Raw genomic sequence first — 19,334 nt, forward strand, 5'->3', positions numbered from 1 at the left:
TTAAGTGACATGTGCTGTTCGAGGCGCCAAGTTAGTACATTGCCTGTACCTGTAGAGCTAGAAGTTCTTATATCAAAGAGCTTTTGAAAACAAAAATAAAAAGATCCCACGAGTCGACTTTGGGGAGAATGATTAACATTTGTAGCTGCCGGATTTGCTGAGGTTGGTTATTGCCTGCAGTTTTTCTTTTTTTTTTTTATTTTATTTTTTTATTTCATTGATCGGAAATTAAAATTACATAACCTTCTTAACCATTTTCATTCTAACGTCAGTGTGCATATTCCCGATACTGTTCTGCGAACATTTCTTAAGGTACTGACAAGGTCAACGCCCTGAAAATAAGACGTTCGTCAATCGTGATCATTATTTCCTGCTCTTAATCCTGCTCCATGAAAGCGCCAGTAGATATCTTGTCTAATCTAGGAGATTGAGCCCGATGAGGTCACTTCAGGCAAATCAGTCATTTGAGCCGTTTGGATCATTTGAGGAAATTGAGCTTATCGGGTCACTTGCACTAATTGGGTCGAACAGCGATTAACCGAACGCAAAACGGCTGTGAATGGCAGAATACATGGTATTTTCCAAACGTTAACCGATCAGCAATACGTGTAAATGGCAAAACGCCGAAAAATGCGTTTCAACTAATTTTCTCGAGTTCACCATCGTGGAATAATGTTGGAAAATGCATGCGTTCGACCACAAAACTCTTTTGAACATTTCGTTCACCGGGTGAAAAATGGTTGCGAACTGAAGAAAACATGACATTTTCTGTACGTTACACGAACGGCAAACCCAGGAAAACATTACGTTTTCCTCTATTTATACACATTAACCTTCCCGGAAAATACGTATTTTCAACCGTTGATTCAGGTGAATACGTTTTTGGTCACTCGAGAAATGCCAATGAACAAAACGAAAACAAACTCTTTGCCATGCGTTAACCGAACGGTTAATGCCGGAAAATGAATTGTTTTCGGCGAAGAAAAACTAACGAATAACTAAACGGATACTGGGATTTACCGATGCGAAAACACACAGAGAACGTCCGGTTTTCCGTTAGCAAAACACAGGTAAAGGTTGGCAAAATGCAGCGTTTTCCGTGAATTCAACCTTCATTTTTTATAAGGTGAACGCTACTTTGTTTTTCCATATGTGTTATTTGTATGTAATGCTTGCTGCATGGGTTATTAAGACCCTACTTTTTTGTTCTTGTTGTTTTTTGTTTTTTGTTTTTTCTTAATTTAGATCAAATTGTGCCATTATACGGTCCTTCCTCTAGAGCTATTGGCTCTTTGGTCCTCTGTTGGACGGAAAAATGGCTAATTCTTTGTTTACTGCTTCCAATTATTAATTATCCCAGACCCCCTTTTGCTTGCTATTGATAACAAAGTCTATTTTAGTACAAATTTGGCAAAGGGCGAACAGTCAGTAACTTAGCGGGAACATGACTATTTTACTTACAGTTCAGTCAACTTCCTGTTGTTACTCAAGAGTCCAGCTGGTAGCTCTGCTATCTCATTGTCCTGTAAGTACCTACAAAAAGAAGTTTACCCTGAATTTACGGTCTGTTTTAAGTTAATATTACAGGTTCAGAGTCAGTTTGTGGTTAAAATAGTGAGTGTCGAAGGTTAACATAGAACAGAAACCCAATGGTGTTTATAGAGTAGCAATTTTTTAGCTACATAATCGTTCCCAAAACTATATTGACTCTTTCTACTCGTTTCTATTCAATTTTGCTAATCGTACCGGTTTTTACTGGTCTTGCTGATGTATGATACCAGAACAAGATGTTGCGAAGCAATTTTCCTTAGGGCTAGGTTTTTACCCGCTTTACAAGTTTATTTCATTAAGCTTTGTGGTGTCGTCAATGTTCTTTGTGTCAAAAAGATACTAAAGGGCTGTGCTAGGTCATAAATGGGTAAAGGGGAGAGCAGGTGTCTGGGTTTTGTCTATCTGTGTACTGGGAAAGAGGAATTCCAGCAGTTAGCACTAGATCAAACACTCGTACTAGAAAAGTGCTGGAGAACTTGAGCTGAAGCTATTGGAACTGTGCTCCATTTGGAAAGGAAGTGGCTTCTTTCTTTCATTCGTTGTCAAAGTGTGAGATTTTTATCAACAACTCGGGAATATGCACTTTGTTGGTTATTCATCATCTCACATTCGACTTGCTCTCATAAAATAATTGTTAACTAGCATTTGGATAATTTTGGGGCTGTCATTAAACACCCCGAAAGGTACCCCCATTATCTCTGTAAAAAATCCTCTGACGAAGCAAGAGGCTTGGGTCGAAACTCCGCAGAAACATTTATTAAATAAATGTGTGTTGAAGTAACCACGACATTCTGATTAAATAAAAATTGAGAAACTTCTTAAAATTCCAAACTGAGGGATAACAAATTGCCTTGAACGAAAACTCAAAAACTTTTAACAAATCCATAACACACAAAACAACCAAACATGTGCGAGAAAAATTGTCCGCGTCAATTGACCTGATTGACTAATTTGTAAAATCACGCACGCTGCGCGTGAATACAAATAGAATACAAAAGGGAGAAGGAAAATTGCAATTTCAAATTTAAAAAAGAAAGACATTTTCTACAATCGGATTGTTACTACAGGAATATTTTCCTGGATTTAAGAATAAAGTCGTACATTTTCAGCATTGTTGTCATGACGTAACATTTTCTCGTATTTACAATTTTTTTTTCTGCACTTTTGGAAAGGGAAACAAACTCGCTGAGGACCTAACAAAGAACAATAAACCCTTTACGCAAAAAGTTTCCAGGAAAAATGTTACCCTTTCAAGTGAAAATAAATATAAAGTAAGAATCCTCACTTACAGCTTCTGAAGCTCAACCAGTGAAGTAAACACGTCACCAGGTAACTTCACAATCTTGTTATTACGTAACCTCCTACAGAGTCATTCATGTTTTCCACAAATAGTACATTATCAGATGATTAATATATAATTACATCCAAGACATAAAATAGGCCATAAAAAGGTCAATATTATTGAGTTGGTCTTAACTGACACTCTCTAAGCCAGCCTAAGCTCAATGAATTCCTTAGTCTCAACACTGAGGACAACCACAAGTATGGTCTGGTGGACTTAATCTCGAGTACTTGACACTGAAAAAAATGCCAACCAACTGCAAGTGGTTTATGCCACAAAAAGGAGAAGCCCAACTACACCCACCACTGTACGATGGCTCGCTCTATTTAAATATCAAGCAGTACATTTCGCCACTGAAAAGCGCAGCAACTCATTTCTTACCACAAAGTGCAAGGTGATATGTAGTCTTTCAACTGCATACATTTTAATTTAGTGGATCAAACTTTTTATTCCCTGCTTTGGAGAATGATAATTCCCCAGCCTATCAAGCCTGATTATTTTTTTTAAAGATCTATGCTTAAATAGTAAATTTGGTTTCTTTAGAGAGTGTAATGGTTTGCTAATTACTATGTAAACATCCCTGGCCTCGTTTTGTTTGCCATGAAAAAAGGGCCATTTTAGCCAGAAGAAATTTGTGCTTGAAATTTGCAAATAGCGAAAAGGAAGGCAATTGGCGGACAGATTAAAAAAAGAATTATCAAGCTAATCTTTAAATCCTTGAGTTTTTAACTTACAGATTTATCAACTTGAAGTTGGTATGGAAGGCTCCGGGTGCTAGCTCTGCTATCTGATTGTCATGTAAGGACCTGCGTCAAGGATGTGCCAAGAATTGAAGGTTTGACCTTGGCTTTAAACCAATCACAACTCCATTGGAGGCCCTGTTTTAATTTCAAGTCTTAGGAATGATAAATTTCCCAGCCTTCCAAGCCTGATTATTGTTGGAGAGATCTATGCTTAAATAGTAAAGTCGAGAGAGTGCTACGAATGTAACATTTGATCTAGATTTTTAAAACTAATCAGAGCCAGCTTGCAATGAAATTACAAGGTGCTCTTGTCATGGAACAGCGACCCAATCAATAGGTAGATTATCATTACTAATATTTATGCGGCTATTCACATCAGCATAACTGTTTTGATTCTTGTGTTCAGTCGGTCGTTTGTTGAACGTCTTGTCAGTCTAGTTGACAAGGAAGCAAGACGATTGGACAAGTTATGTTGTAAATCAGTAATGTCTAAATCTTGATTTGTACTAGCTCTAATATTTTAATTCGCAGATTATAGTAACATTGTCATCGGTTTCTATGTCACGCAGATATTGCTAAAGGGATATGGAGTGTCCTAAGAAAATAAATAGGCACTGGGTTCAGGGGGCTGAGATTTTCGCACCGGAAAAGAGCGAAACCAAGAAATGGGGTGAAAAGTTACCCCTGGTATCAGACTGAGAAAAGAGTACTGCAGTACGTCTACACATTATTTGAAAGGGTTTATAAAGTCCTTCGAAGTTCGGAGAAACAGTTATTGAATCATCTTGTCGTATGGCCCATTATTTTCAATCCAGGATATGCATTCATTGTATGCAAAAAGCTCAAATCGATTATTATCTCTCATGATTGCTTATGTTAGTGGAAAAACCCCATAAAAAGGTGTTCCGCTGACCTTTTTGAAATCATAGTTCTGTTAATATATCCTATATATCCTAAACAATCCATCAAATTTTTTACCTTATGAATGTCTTACTTACAGTTCAGTCAATTCGGAATCGTTATTGAAGACTCCAGCTGGTAGCTTCTTGATTTGATTTCCATTTAAGTACCTAAAAAACGGACGAAACTGAACCTAAGAATGCTCCTTAATGGATAATTATGATTCCTACAGTGAGTCTATGTTATTTACCCTTTTGACCATTTTCTGTTTAAATTGGGCTAGATAAACTAACGGGCTCTCTACTTAGGGAAGAGAGAAAATGTTCCTTATCCTCGGAGAAGATTGACGGTTTTGTCACAAGGCGCTTCGCCCGGTCAGACAATACGAATTGGTCCGTGAAATGATGAATCAACGCTTAAGTAGAGTTCATTACTGCAAAGATCGCTCTCATACTCGCTCTTTAACCACATTTAAAATATATGACTTTTATATATTTACAGACGTTGATAATAGTTGTTGATTGTTTTCCGGCTCCACCAGAACGCTGATGAACATTTTTCTATAGATTTCTTAAGCATCAAGTGTTTGAGTACTGACATCAAGTGTTGATCAGTGTCACAGGAGGTGTCACTGTCGTGATGGCAACCTAGTGTCTTGTTATAGAATACGAAAACAATTTACCGCCATGAGCCCAATAGAGCGACAGCGCTTTATCAACGCCTTTAAACTGGCTTCTTCTAGCCCTCAATACCAAAGTTATTATAAGCATATAACAACTCTGCATTCAAGAATACCGAGCAAATTTCTTCATCACATGCCTCAAATATTTCTTCCTTGGCACAGATGGTATTTGATGCAGTTCGAAAACTTTCTTCGTCAAATTGACTGTCGCATCACAATTCCTTACTGGGACTGGACCAGAGAGTCAGAACACTGGACACAAGCGGCTGTTTGGAGCCCACGCCCTAGCGGTCTGGGTGGTAATGGCATATTGCCAAATAACTGTGTTAGGAACGGACCATTCCAGCAGAAAAAATTCCATTTGCCTTGGTCTGCCGGTGGAGGCTGCATAAAAAGAGAATTTAACTTTTCTTGCTCTTTACCGAACCTGCAAAAAGTGCGTGATCTTATCCAGCTTGAGAATTTTACACTCTTTGAACAGACAGTTCGTGAGCAATTCCACACGAAATTTCATGATTGTGTAGGAGGCACCATGCTTCACCACTCCACGGCGTCCTTTTCTCCAGAATTTTGGCTTCTTCACGGTTTTATCGATAAACTTTGGGCCGATTGGCAAAAGAAGGGAGTGACTTTCCAGTTTCAGTATTACACCGAAATTTATTTTGCAATGCCAGGTTCTGGACAGTTCCCGTGGGAGTATCTTGATCAAGATAATTTACCAGGAGGCCTAAGAATTGTGTATGACAACTCACCACCCTAGAGGAAGGCAGGTAGAGGGACACATAGGGAGTCAACTTCTGTTCAGATCGAAAGTGTCCCACTCAGTTTTCCTTTTTTCAAATTTCATTCCCATTGGTCGGCGTGTCTTAGAAAAAACAAAACAAAACAAAAAAAAACGACTTGTTTCCTCTTTATAACTTTCTTGCCGTTCAGAAATGCTTAAAAGAAATATTATTAAGAATTTGTGAGATAAAAGAAGTTGCACTGTAACACTTGTACCGGCGTGTGGTCATTCATGATCATTTCATCAGCAGTTGTACTCAAAAAAAAAAAAAAAAAAATACAGAGAAGAGAAACGTGAAGTCGAAACATAATAAACCCCTTTCTACATGAACATTTATGAAACGACCACAAGCGCATTTTATCCTTAGAAGCAGCTCACTGGAGGATGGAGGAACAAAAAAAATAGGAAAATCGAACAAACATATTGATTTTACTAGTTGTGTGGTTTACAGGTGCTAAGCCTGGGATGTCTGTGACTGTTCCAGTTCCCTTTTCACTAATATCTAGGTCGGGGTCTAATTGACGACAAAAAGGTGAATATAGCCAATATTTATTGTATGAAAGTACATCCGAGATACTGACAACCCAAGAAGACCACATTAACCTGACAAATTAATTAAGTCATTTCTAATCTTCCTTTGGCCAAAAAAATGAAGACCACCACAATCCCACCTCAAAGGGTTTGAATACAAGCATTAGTCCACAGGATCATTAAAAATCTGTTGAAAACATATGATCTTTACTGAATACGGAATTTTTATTTGGGTGCTGATATATATGTATTACATATGTATCAGCTCATTTTGGAAAGGGGAGATGAGTTTTTGGTTGAATAAATGTGTAAGGAGATTACGCAAAACAATAAATTAGCCCCAATCCTCAAATATTTTGCAGACGAAATATCAAATTCTATTAACAACAGCAAAACCCAAAGAATAAAAATTGAGAATTCACTTTCAGGAGTGCTCCCTTAAAAACAATGATTTCTCCTTCCCACTCCTAAACGAGAAGCTTATGTTCAAATCCTCGCTGGAGTCATTTATTCGATGCTGTACTTCTGAGCAAGACTGTCAAGTGGTGGCTTGGTGGCTCCATGTAACAGAAACCTAGAGATCAGTCCCAGCAGTTACAAATATGGGCTACACGGCCCCTACGACTAACATGTAGGTGGAGGGATTGAACTGAAAATACTCCAGGATGTAAAAATACAGCAAAAAATTCACAAAATTAAATTAGTTTTGGGTCCAAGCACTTTATTTGGACATTTGCTCTGACAGAGTCAAGAGAAAGCAAATTTTTATGTACAATATCAAATGACAAAAGTCATTCTTCTTTTTTAACATTTTGTGTTTTTTTTGTTTGTTTTTGTTTTTCATGGTTGACAAGAAATAACCAATTCGAATTGCTCACTAGAACTGATTTTATTATCAACACCATTCATTTGCTCCACACTCCACATCACAATATTTACACCCACTCAATGACAACACTTGATCTTTGACAATGTGCAACTGTATAATCTATCAGGCAATGGCTCCTAAGATAATTATCGCAGCTAACCATTAGATGTCCATCTCAAACTGGGTGGGTACCTCTCCTGAAAAAAGAAATAAAAAAGAAAAATGGTTCTTATAACTCTTTTGCTGTTTGTTTGATTTTACCCTTCAATCCCTGGGAGTGACTAAGATCTAATTTCTGCCGACAATACAACCCCTGAATCACACATTAAGTTCACAAGAATAAGGGAAGTGATCACCAACTAAAGAAGCTCTCAACAGCTTAGAAAATGTGTAAATAAACGGTGAGGAGAATATGCATACTAATGTTAGGATGCAAAGGGTTTATGAATTTCTGGGAAAGGTAAGAGAAACTGCCCTTTCCCTTTTGTTTTTCTCTTTTCTTTTTGAAATATTAATTTTCAAAGTGAAGAAAGTGTAAGGACTAAATATGGTAAACATGGGCCTCAATAGGTTATCTACAGCACCTACGATTAACAACGCAGAAATTACAGCAGTTATGAGTGTTTCTGCAGTAGACACACATGACACTAGACATTCCACTGGTTCATTGCATATTGAACTTAGTAATTAGGCTTGCATGTGTACATTTACAGAAAACAGTTTGAATTGTTAACTATGGGATGAAAAAATTAAAAGCTAAACCCAACTATCTAGTAAAAGCAATTAAGGATGTGTTTCCGTACCATTGTCATTCTTATCACACTCTGTTTCAGAGCCATGGATGCCATTGTCTTTGTGAACCCCTGGCTTCAACTTTGCATAACAAGTTACACCTGATATCATTGGCAAATTCTGTGGAGGTGTGCGTGACACTGGAGAATTGCGCAATTCCAGTAGAAACTTGCGCTCATATGTTATGCGTGTCCCTAAATAATTATAAAACAAGGCATTACTAAAAGTAAAATAAAACACCACAAATGATGAGATAAAAAGTAAAAAAGTTACACCATTCACACATGAACTAGACTCACCATTAAAAAAAAAAGGAAAAAAAAAAACAGCACCTAAACTTTAAGGCAATTTTTAAATTTTCTGGGTGACCTCAAAACTGTTTTAAACAAGATAAAAGAGTAGCCGTCCGCCACTTCAAGTCAGAAAGTGAAATAAGAATGAGTGTTGGAACCTTATTTCCAGAGGTAATTTTTCTGGACAACTTCAAAACTGTCTTACACAAGATAAAAGAGCATCAGCCACTTCAAGTCAGAACGTGAATTAAGAACAAGTGTTGGAACCTTGTCTCAAGAGGTAGAGCTAGTTCACTGTGGCTTATGTGTAAGTTAACAGTTGATCTGCTTAAGGAAGCTGCCCACCACTCTAAAATTAAATAATTCTACTTAGATTTAATGATGAGAAACATTGACAATAAAACAAGTATTTATGTGAACATATCATGCCACCACCTGTTAACAAGTTCAGTCAAAAGTTATCACAGAACCATTACCAAGCCAATTGTTACCAACAACTTCCCATTACACAAGTTCTCAACAGTTTCCAACACATGCACTAGGCAAGCTGTTAGCAAAAGGTTTCTCCTCAACACATAGTATATTTGAAATTCCTCTAAAATTCATTACACCAGACCACAAATACCATAGCAAAATCAAGGAATCAAACATCTAAGTAGAGTTGAATTGAATGTAAGATGTAGGATGCTGTCATCTCGTAAGTTTGCAATATCTAAAGACAACACAAAATTTTATAGCAAAGGCTGGATGTAAGCCAAGCACATCGCATATCAGGTGAAAGTTTCAATTTTTGCTTTTTTCACAGGTGAAAGTATGGCAACCGAAGTCATCTTATAACTTTGTTTTCACAACATGCTACTTTCAATGATGAAAAAGGCAGGCCTAGAACAAAAAAAAACATACCATACAAGCTGATTTGGACTGATGGAAAATGTGGCATTCAATGTTAGGCTTTGCAAGAAACTGATATAAAATCACTCCCATTTAGGACGTGAAGAGACCTTTCTAGGACACCTGAACAAACTTGCAATGAGCACACCAAGATTATAAAATTCATGTATTCCCGGTTTCTATTACTTACTTGTTGTGAAATTTGTAAAATTTATCTGATGGGAATGAGTAGGATAGATCTGTCACCTTTGTGCAGAAATCTCGCAAGGCCAGAAGCATTTACTCATACCTTGAGTCCGAGTCTCCCAATAATTTTTCACTAGACTTGTCTGAATATCTAATCAGTCCAGTATCGCGAACTTTCTTACCTTTGTGACGATTATCCAAATATTATCGATATCACTTGCAATTATTCAAATGGCTATTTAATTGATAAAGTTTGACGCACTCGTACCAAACAACCGTTCATAATCAGTAAGAGGTGTGCGTTTGTAACGCGTATTCAACTGGATTAATTTTACGTATGCAAATACCACAATTTTTGAAATCATTCGCAGTTTAGTCCAATATTAAGTCCTGGAGATCCCGAGCTATAATGGTAGATAGGAAAGATTGCTTTTCTTACTATATAAAAGATTTTTCTAAAAAGAATGGCCTTTTTATTTAACCGTCATTTATATTGTATCCTCGAAATTCGTTGAACAGGTGCTTTGAGAGAATTGAGATGCAAAACATTCATTTAGGCGATCAGACATGCCAGAATAATACATTTACAATGTAATAAATAAAGAATGGCAATAATTAACATTTGTCTCTGCCTTTAGGTGGGAACATAAGATCTTAAAGAAGCATAAGAACTTAAGAAAAGGTATGATTCTAAAACTCCACACTTTGGAAATGAAAACAGTAAACCTAGAGCAATCCGATAGGACTACTCGAAGCTCGCATCTGACACACGATGGGGGATAAAGACTCCAATACGAAAATTGTCAGCGAAACATTCGAGGAATCAAGAGAGCATGAGGACACAGTTAACGGAAAGCATGATAAAACGGATAAATTACTTTATTTTACAATGTACAATATTTTAATTGCAGCAATTAATGAATTAAAACTTTGAATATTTTTCATTACTATTGAGAGATATGACTCAATGCAAATGTAAATCGGCATGTCACGCGGTAAGATAAACCTCAGCATCGATTTAGTGGAGGCAGCTGTTGCGCACCGTCAGTTCTTACAGGTCGTTGATGACCATCCAAGTTTATACTCTAGTCCACTCGTTCAAAACGCAATAAGAAGGTAAATTTGGTTCAACTGTACTGTTAATCACTCAGTTGAAACGTTTTGAACGTTTCAACTGGGAAAAGTTCTATCCTGGCGAACCTTTTGAAGTTGACGTGACGGCCGCTGCTGACAATGCGCAAGATTTGAAGTCAAGAATTGAGTATGACATCGCAGCTGCTTGCGCTCGACAGAGAGTCTTTTATTATCAGGTGTCCTTACCTCACTATGAAGATAAGAAATTTTTGACTAAAGCAATGGAGAGGTATAAATTACATCTCATGCTCAAGCGAGATAATCCAGGGACGTTTCTTGTGCCTTGATATGACTTTGACCTCATTTGGCATGCGCATCAAGTAAATCCACTACTATACTAAAAGGACACCACAAAAATACTGGGAAAAGTACTTAAACATGATGACTCGGTGAACGACCGACAGCCTGGCTCAAAGCTCAACATGTCTCAAAGCTCAACGTCGACAGGCGTTTACCTGCCGAGTGGTGCACTCAGCTTTGCTGATGTTCTCTTCCGTGGAGGTTATCAACCAGTCTGGTTGTGTTGTTAGTACGGGACACTTACTAGGAGGGAACATACTTCCCACCAAGGAACAAGTGAGCAAGCCACAAAAATGCTGTACTTTGGATGAGAATGGTGGAGAGAGAGCAATGCTTATAAGAGGAAGTAAAGACTGGGGAGTCTGCATTGGAAAATGGGAAGGGTTTGTTAAGGGTGTCCCTGGCGTGCCTGGAATAAAAGGGCAGCCAAATAATCCAGGTGTCAAAGGAACGCCTGGGGTGAGAGGCAAACCTGGACATTTAGCCATCAAATTCTTTTCACTGTCCGGAACAAAAGAGTGGAAAGAGGTTGAAAAACGGGGAGACCAGTTCTGGGTGGCTCTTGGCAAAAAGTTAAAGCTCAGCATCGACCTGCGCACGGGCTTGATTTCGTTTCCTTCTGAAGTCCATCACGTGCCGGAGGTAGTTGCGCTCGGATTTTCAATTGCCATTCTTCATCTTCTATGCCAGCCTTACACTCCCGCCGGAAGTGCAGATTACTCGAAACCATCAGTTTGCGCTTCACACCAGGCCGACAAACCAGGCAGAATTCACAATGAAGACCTTGCGTTAATAGTGGCAGCCGGTTACTATGCCAACACTGTAACGACTAACTCGTACCTAAAGTATGAAACTGGAGGAGGTGCCGGCGGAGGATGTGGTGGATGCGGTTGATGCGGTGGTTGTGGTGGCTGTGGCGGCTGTGATGGTTGCGGTAGCTGTGGAGGATGTGGAGGTTGCGGCGGTGGCTGCGGAGGATAACTAACTGAGATGATGCCATAAACATTCATTGTCACTGACAATTGATTATCTTGGACTATTAACTATTTCGGTAATTGTAAGATACTGAGGAACCTCGCAGAAAACACGCAAGGTACCTGTAAGATCACTTGTAACTTAAAGACAATGGTAAGAAACGGCAGAAGTTTGCGTAATCCAAGGCCTCGTTTGAAATGAACAGTTACTAAGTTCTTTGTTGTGTCATAGAATACGAAATCCGATTAACTCCGGAATGTTAGTCTCGGTTTGTTTTTCGAGTAAGTACGCTCTTCGGTTATATTATAACACGTTTTATATCACACTGTAACATAACAATATCTATAATATTTGTCGTAATGACATGTATCAAAATTCTTTGTATTCACCCTAATCAATCGCAATCTAGAATTTAGTCCATTGAGAGGTAAAATGAACAATATCCACAGATTGCAACTTAATAACGGCTTCTGTAAATCAAAATTAAGCTGTTTAATTGTAACGACGGCGGTTCACGCTGATGAAGAGCTAAAGCTCGAAACGTCAGCTGAAGAATCTCTTTACGGGGGCCGATTCACGTTATGAACTCAATTGGATAAAACATAACTTTCTTACTGTAGCGAATATGCTTGTCAGAGGACGTAGTGCACTCCTCAAAAACTCCTCTTAGGATTGAGAATTTTTGCCATTTAATGTCATAGTTATCTGATCAGATTTTAATAAGATTATATCAGGCAAAGACGGCTTTAAATCTGATAGAAATCGAAATGCAGTCTTTCAGTGCTATGTTCGCAGTTGTAGCTAGAGTCGACTTTTATCTCTGTTCCGTCAAAGTTTTGTCTGTCAGATAATCCGAATCTCTCTTGCTGCGTCATGTTCTTTTGTTTGTTTGCTTTTGCTTTTCCTTCTCTTAGTCTTCCCTCAATCGGTACCAGTAATACGGGATATGTGTTAATGTGCAGTCTAAAGCGTTCATCCGACGTCACGGTAACCTTCAGCATCACGGACAGATAATTTTTCGAGTTGCGTGTCGGCTGTTTGTCGTTAAAAATCAAATCTTGATGAAATGATATTTTGATCAAATTACAGTGAAACCATCAAATTACAACAAAACTCATATATCTCATTCATGTACCAAACAAGCCTCCCCGTTGCTGAAGGTCAAAATAGCTAAAAAAAAAACTTTTTGGTCACGAGGCATTGACAAGACACATATGGAAGAGTTTCAAACTTTTATTCAGGCTGTGAAAACCGCCCGCACTTTTCAAGTTAAATTCGGAAACTTCATTGTTTTCGGTCGTTTAGTTTCATATTGAACAATTTAACCAAAGAAATCCAAGCGAAAAGTATGAGTATGAATGTTTTTTAGCGAGATTCTTTTCGAAGAAACGAGTCAAGGATGTGCCTTAAGATCGCACGTGACAGAAAGACAGGATACTGACTGACTTCCCTGTCAGGCTAGGTGAAACTTTTCTAAAACCAATGTGGCAATTGCTCAGTCATCTTGAAAGTCACTTTTTTCTTGTTTACCAAGCTAAATTATAGAATTGTGAGTCATGGCGGGCTCCTTGGATAGAGTGTTGTTGTGAAAAAATACATTTCGTCGAAGAACGCGGATTTAACCGAAATTTACATTTTTGTTTGATCATAATGTACGAGTACAAGAAATACTATCTATTTGCTTTTATTTTTATCTTAAGTAATGATCCACCTTTTTAAAACATTTAAAAGTCCTCGTTCAGAGAAATATTTGTCTTTTACGTTTCCCTTAGCCTCAGTCTACCAATCGGTAAGGACAACACTTGCTATGTGTTACTTTGGAGTGCAAAGCGTTCCAACCTCCAGCGCCATGATGGTTAATTTCCCTAGTTACGTGTCAGTTCGTTTAATTAGGTTGTTTTTCGCTTGAGATCAAATCTTAGTTTAAACGATATCTTGATCTAATTACAGAAAAACAACCAGATTACGTTACGACTCATATATCTTACATACTGCTTATGCGGTTAGTGTTCTTGATAAAAACTTTAAAATGTTGGATCTGACCTAAAAACACTAAAACAGTATGATAAGCTAAATTTCGGCAACGTTCTGTTCGCCTCCGTCAGATTAAAATGACATTGTCATATATCTTTGTCATATTCTAAATTGGGGTTCCCTGTTGCTGAAGGTCAAAGAAGCTAAAAAATTAGTCACGCAGCAAGGGCATTACTTAACAAAGGAAGTATGGAAGAGTTCCACACCTTTCATGTAGGTTGTGAAACCTGCGCGTGTGTACATTTTAAGCTAAATTCATATACTTCATTGAGCGCGGTCACTGAACTTCTATTTGAAAGATTTAACCAACGAAATGCAGGGGGGAGGTACAAGAGGGGATATCCTCTTTTTCGAAAAACGGATCGAGTTTGCGCCTTAAAGATCGAACGTGACAGAGAGACAGGTTACAGTCTAGCTTTCCTGTCTAGGTTGAGCTTTTACAAAAATAGTTTGGCATCAATATGGAAATTTAGGTAATGGTGGGCTTTGCGGAAAAAGTGGTGTAGCCGTGAAAAATTAGGACATTTTGTGGAAGAGCAGTGCTTGAACCGTGAAATAAATTTTTATCGAAACAGAATGTACGAGAACTAGAAATACTATCTTTGAATGGTTTTGTAGATAAGAAATTTGCTGGTCAGGTAATATCCGCTGTTCTTTCAAATTCCTTTTCATATGACTTCCGCCCTAAATCAACTTCAGCGCAAAGTTAACAACGACTGTTTACTAAATAAAGCTACAGCCTTCCACGTGACGCAAACCTCAGCCTTCCCGCCACAGCTTTTGCTACATTCTCTCCCTCAGCCACACGCTTTGCTGAGAAGGAATACACGTACAGGGATTGCTTTCTGACTATAAAATCAACCAAGCCGTCACAACCAGCTAAGTCTTCAAAGAACACAGATCTCTTCAGACAATTGAGGCTAATCTCTTCGCGAGAAACTGTTCCAACAATGGCTCCGGTGTTTTACCGATTAACTGTGATCGTCGTCCTTGCCTTTCTAACTGGTCAATGTCTTGGCAGGAACCCATTTTGGTTTAGACCAACTCCAAAACGTGATCAACAGTTTTATCAGTGTAAGTGTAAATGTACTTTGGTCAATTGATTTTATCGCCATGTCTCCGTAACTTATATTCAAATTGGGAAATTGACATTTCATAAATGCCAGTATTTTAGTAAAGCTCTTGAGATGTTGAACTCTTCAGCTAAAACCATTACGAGAACTAGATTTGACATTAAGAACGGATCAACTGAGAGAAGGCAAACGCCTTGTTTTATCTGGCGTTGAAAGACCACTCCATCTAGATGCACTAGATGCATCTAAATAAAGAAACCCATTTTTTATAATGAAATAACCCCAGCCGATTCGGTTTTTTTTACGTTAGAAAACACTGGTTTAGGTGCTCCCAGAATCTTAATCGAGTACATAACCATATCTGCGTACAACTAAAAGTTCTCTATGACCTCAATGCGTTTGATGGGCGAAAGAATAACTTTCCCGCAATATATACTTTGTAGAAATGCGGTAAAAACTTGACGTTGCTTAGGATTTCAATTCAAGTTAATACACGTGAACGTGTTTCGACTGTGTAAAGATTAGGTGGCAGTGAGGAGCGCCAGAAATCGGGGACATTTCGAGCCCGTTACGAAATGTCAGCGGTATATCGTATTACAGAGAATTCAATATGGCGGCGGTGGAAGTGAAGTGAACACGTAACTTTCTATTTTCGTAAAACCCCGTCAGTGAAAGGCCTAGTACTGTACTATCCCAGAAAGCCAAAGGAGACGTCAAAACAAGGAAAATGGCGGCCAGATTGTGCGGTTACAGGGACTTGTATCTTTCTTGTTCTTCCTACCTAAAATTGGGCTATTTAAAAATGGCTTATTGGGTTTTTGAGCTCTGTGAAATTACGAAGAGTTTCCTGGCTCAAAGAAAATTTGTGGGCCAACATATTCGACCGTTTACGAGCGATTTAGTTGAGCAAACTTCTGTAGAATGCATATCAAACTACGCAGTTGCGAATCTTCACAAGGTTGTTCCCACGACAATAGAATTGTAACACCTAGTCGAAGCACATTTTAAGAGTTTGAATGGAAAATGGAGTCAGAATTATGAGTTTACTCGTATACCTTGGGAAAAGGTAGGCTTGAATTTGAGTATTTCTTTTTCGTAGCGATGGGCGCTTTAACTGATGCGGCTGCATTTCCAAGTACGCAGCGAAAGAATTTCCCATTCTTAGACAGCTATTTTGAAAAAAACAATATTTTCCTATACATTTTCTTATACTGTTTCGGCGCCATTTTGCTTGTAAAATAAGAACCGCCTCCGCCATATTGTCCCAAATTTCTGGCAATGGTATAAGTAACTTTTAGTTATAAGAGTACTCCTATATTCTTTTTCAGCTTTTCAACATGTACCGACTAAAAATGAGACCGCGACGAAACTGGTGACCAATTTCTTTCGCATACCCCTCTCGTACTTGTCTCAGATTGGACGGAGCAAGAGGCAGGTCACACAGGAAGATATCGTGGTGATTCTGGATCGTTCAGGCTCGATTGGGGACTGCAACTACAAAAAAGCAAAGCAAGCCTTGAAAAACATGCTTGACATTGCGTCAGAAGTAGGATATGACAACAGATATGCGGCAGTTACATTTGCAAGTACTGCCACGACAGATTTCAATTTCGTTGCTAATCCGGACGCAGGAATTAAGATAAAGAAGCTTCCCTATATTCCAGGATCAACTAATACTCAGGCTGCGTTGGCAGAAGCAAAAAGAGTTTTTGAAGATCCCTCTTCAGGTATGTACAAATTTACTTTCGATCGGAAGTTTTAATTTTAAAGAGGGAATATTAACATTGTTTAGTTTTGGTGTTAGTTTTAAACTCAAAAATAAAACGGGTGCACAGGTGTTAGGGTTTGTTACTCCTCAAAACCGTATTTGAAATTCCGCTCGTTCATGCGTCGTGTTTCGTTTTCGTCACAAGTCACACAGTGTGTAGGTCCAGAGAGTTTCTCTTAGGACACTTACAATTACAACTGAAAAGAAAGTGACAACGTTGATGATGTATAGACCAAAACAGTAAAAAAAAAGCAAAAAAAAAAAAACACACAGGAATGAGAACTTGTCTCATACTTTACTGTTGTGTTTCAACTAGTGTTGTTCCCGGTCTTATGTTCAAGTAAATAGCAAGGTATCAGCTTCTAAACATGTTTTGTTTTCGTCACAAGTCACACAGTTTAGTTCTAGACAGTTTCTCTTAGGACACTTACAAATACAAACGAAATGAAAGAGACAACGTTTAAAAGATCTAGACCATAACAGTAAACAAACTTGAATCTTGTCTCCAAATCAATTTTAATGATGGATTCATATCCTTCGCACCAATTTCTTTACCCTTCCAATGCCGGGTACCAAGAGGGATAATTTGGATTTATCAACAAAGTTGAAATGTATATGAGCACGATCCTTAATTTGATGGCCTGCTCCTAGTTGGCTTGTTAGCTCAATTGGTAGAGCGCTGCACTAGTATCGCAGAGGTCAGTGGTTCGAATCCCGTACAGGCCTGAAACTTTTTTCAGGTCTGATTTTCACTATTGCTCAAATAGTGCTTTACTGCGAAGGATCGTGCTCATATACGTCTCATAACCGCAGTTCACACATATGTTTCATATGTTTGTTGTTGTTTAAAGTTGAAATGGTAAATTATCCACCGTAACGATTACAAAAGCTGACGTTTCGAGCGGTAGCCCTTCGTCGGAGCGAATAGAGGAATTGTGGGTTGTGTGTGCTTTTAAAGGCAGAAAATGGAGCTACGTTATTGGTAGAAACATGGCAATGAGAAAAATACGAATAAATTAGTGGAATGAAAAGTGTTCGTTGATCCCTGTGGGATTTAGACTGCCGGTTTGAAAGATGAGTTTTTGTTCAAGAGGGATAACTTGTTTGAGAGTGGAGCTTCTTAAATTGGTGATCATTTCTCTTCATTCTCGCGACCTTTACATTTGATTCGAGGGTGGTACTGAAAGGAGGAATTCAAAGTCGCTCACCCTTTGAGCTTAGATGACTAGGATTTTTAGCGAACAAATATAATCGTGAGATACGCTCACTGCAAAACCCACTTACTGTATTCATTAATCTTTTTCAAAGGAAAACGTCCGGGTGTTGTCAAGATTGCCTTTCTTATCACCGATGGCCATTCAAACGTTGATTCCTCGAAGACCATACCAAATGCTAACTTGCTGAGAGCCAGTGGTGTGGATATTTTTGTCGTTGCTGTCGGGAATTACAATAGTGGAATCAGTGAAATCGTGGAAGTAGCCTCGCCAGTTCGTAAAGACCACGTATTCCGTGTCACTGACATGTCGGGCTTCTTAGATGTTACAAAATTGGCTTTTAAGTTAGTTGCTCCCAAGAAATATGCAACCCAGTTGAATCATAAGTCACTATGTTAAAATGGCTACATAAGGATTTATTTCAAACTTGCCTTCTATTTTTAGATTGTATTTTGAAAGGAACAGCACTGCAATTTAACTTATTTTAGTCATTAATTAATTAGATCATTATTTCACCTGAGTTTGAATGTCATATTGTAATGGATTCAAGGTAAAGCACTATAGAAATTCTTCTCAGCACCTTTGAAAATAGAGAATTTACTGAGTTCATTTTGTCTTTTAGTATTTTGAATGAAATAAGGACTCTCTTGCTTTTATACCTTAGAAAAAATTTAGTTAACTTCAAAAGGAGTTAACATTTCGTAAATAAATGTAATAAACGAAGGCACTAAATTAGATGGCTTGGATTATTGTTGTCATTTATGCTATTACGTCAAGGTCTGTAGGAGACTTTTTGTCAGACACTCAAAAAGGAGAAAAAGCCAAAATTAGGCACAACAGATAAGAAGGCAGTGCAGAGGAGTGCGTCTGCGAGATTTATGGATAGACGAAGGAATTTAAAAACAACCTAATGACTAGGAATTTTACTTGGCCTTAAGTAGTCCAAGCTCAATTATGTAATATCCCCTACAACTTTCACATTTCCTCAGACTCACCTGAGTCAACTCCGAGAGAAAATATTACCAAGAATGTTATCATATTTAATATGCATTACCTTGAGTCCCAATTGCCTTCTGAAGTGCGTCATCCGATGTTCTGATTCATTGATTGAGCTTCGTCGCTTCTACAAAAGTGGAGTCTTCAAACTTCTTCTCAAAATGCGTGTCAGCGCTTTGTACTAAAACGCTTTCGCAGAAACAAGGAAACATGATCAAGGTGTTAGTATCTAGGATTATTTCGGTCAAGCCTATTGTCAACAATGCGCTGAAAAGGA

At 38.2% G+C, this 19,334-nt stretch overlaps 1 protein-coding gene and 1 pseudogene across 1 annotated transcript; both read left to right on the forward strand.

Moving 5' to 3' along the window:
- Positions 1 to 11,090: 11,090 nt before the first annotated feature.
- Positions 11,091 to 12,310, forward strand: LOC148741645 (uncharacterized; annotated as a pseudogene).
- Positions 12,311 to 14,769: 2,459 nt separating this feature from the next.
- Positions 14,770 to 18,798, forward strand: LOC148741646 (collagen alpha-1(XIV) chain-like). The gene is made up of 3 exons (XM_088743846.1): positions 14,770 to 15,080; positions 16,408 to 16,806; positions 18,156 to 18,798. The coding sequence occupies exons 1-3, from the start codon at positions 14,957 to 14,959 to the stop codon at positions 18,458 to 18,460; spliced, it is 828 nt and encodes a 275-aa protein (XP_088599972.1). The 5' UTR covers positions 14,770 to 14,956; the 3' UTR covers positions 18,461 to 18,798.
- Positions 18,799 to 19,334: the final 536 nt, after the last annotated feature.

This window comes from Stylophora pistillata, chromosome 1, assembly GCF_964205215.1.
Source record: "Stylophora pistillata chromosome 1, jaStyPist1.2, whole genome shotgun sequence".
Lineage (NCBI taxonomy): Eukaryota > Metazoa > Cnidaria > Anthozoa > Scleractinia > Pocilloporidae > Stylophora > Stylophora pistillata.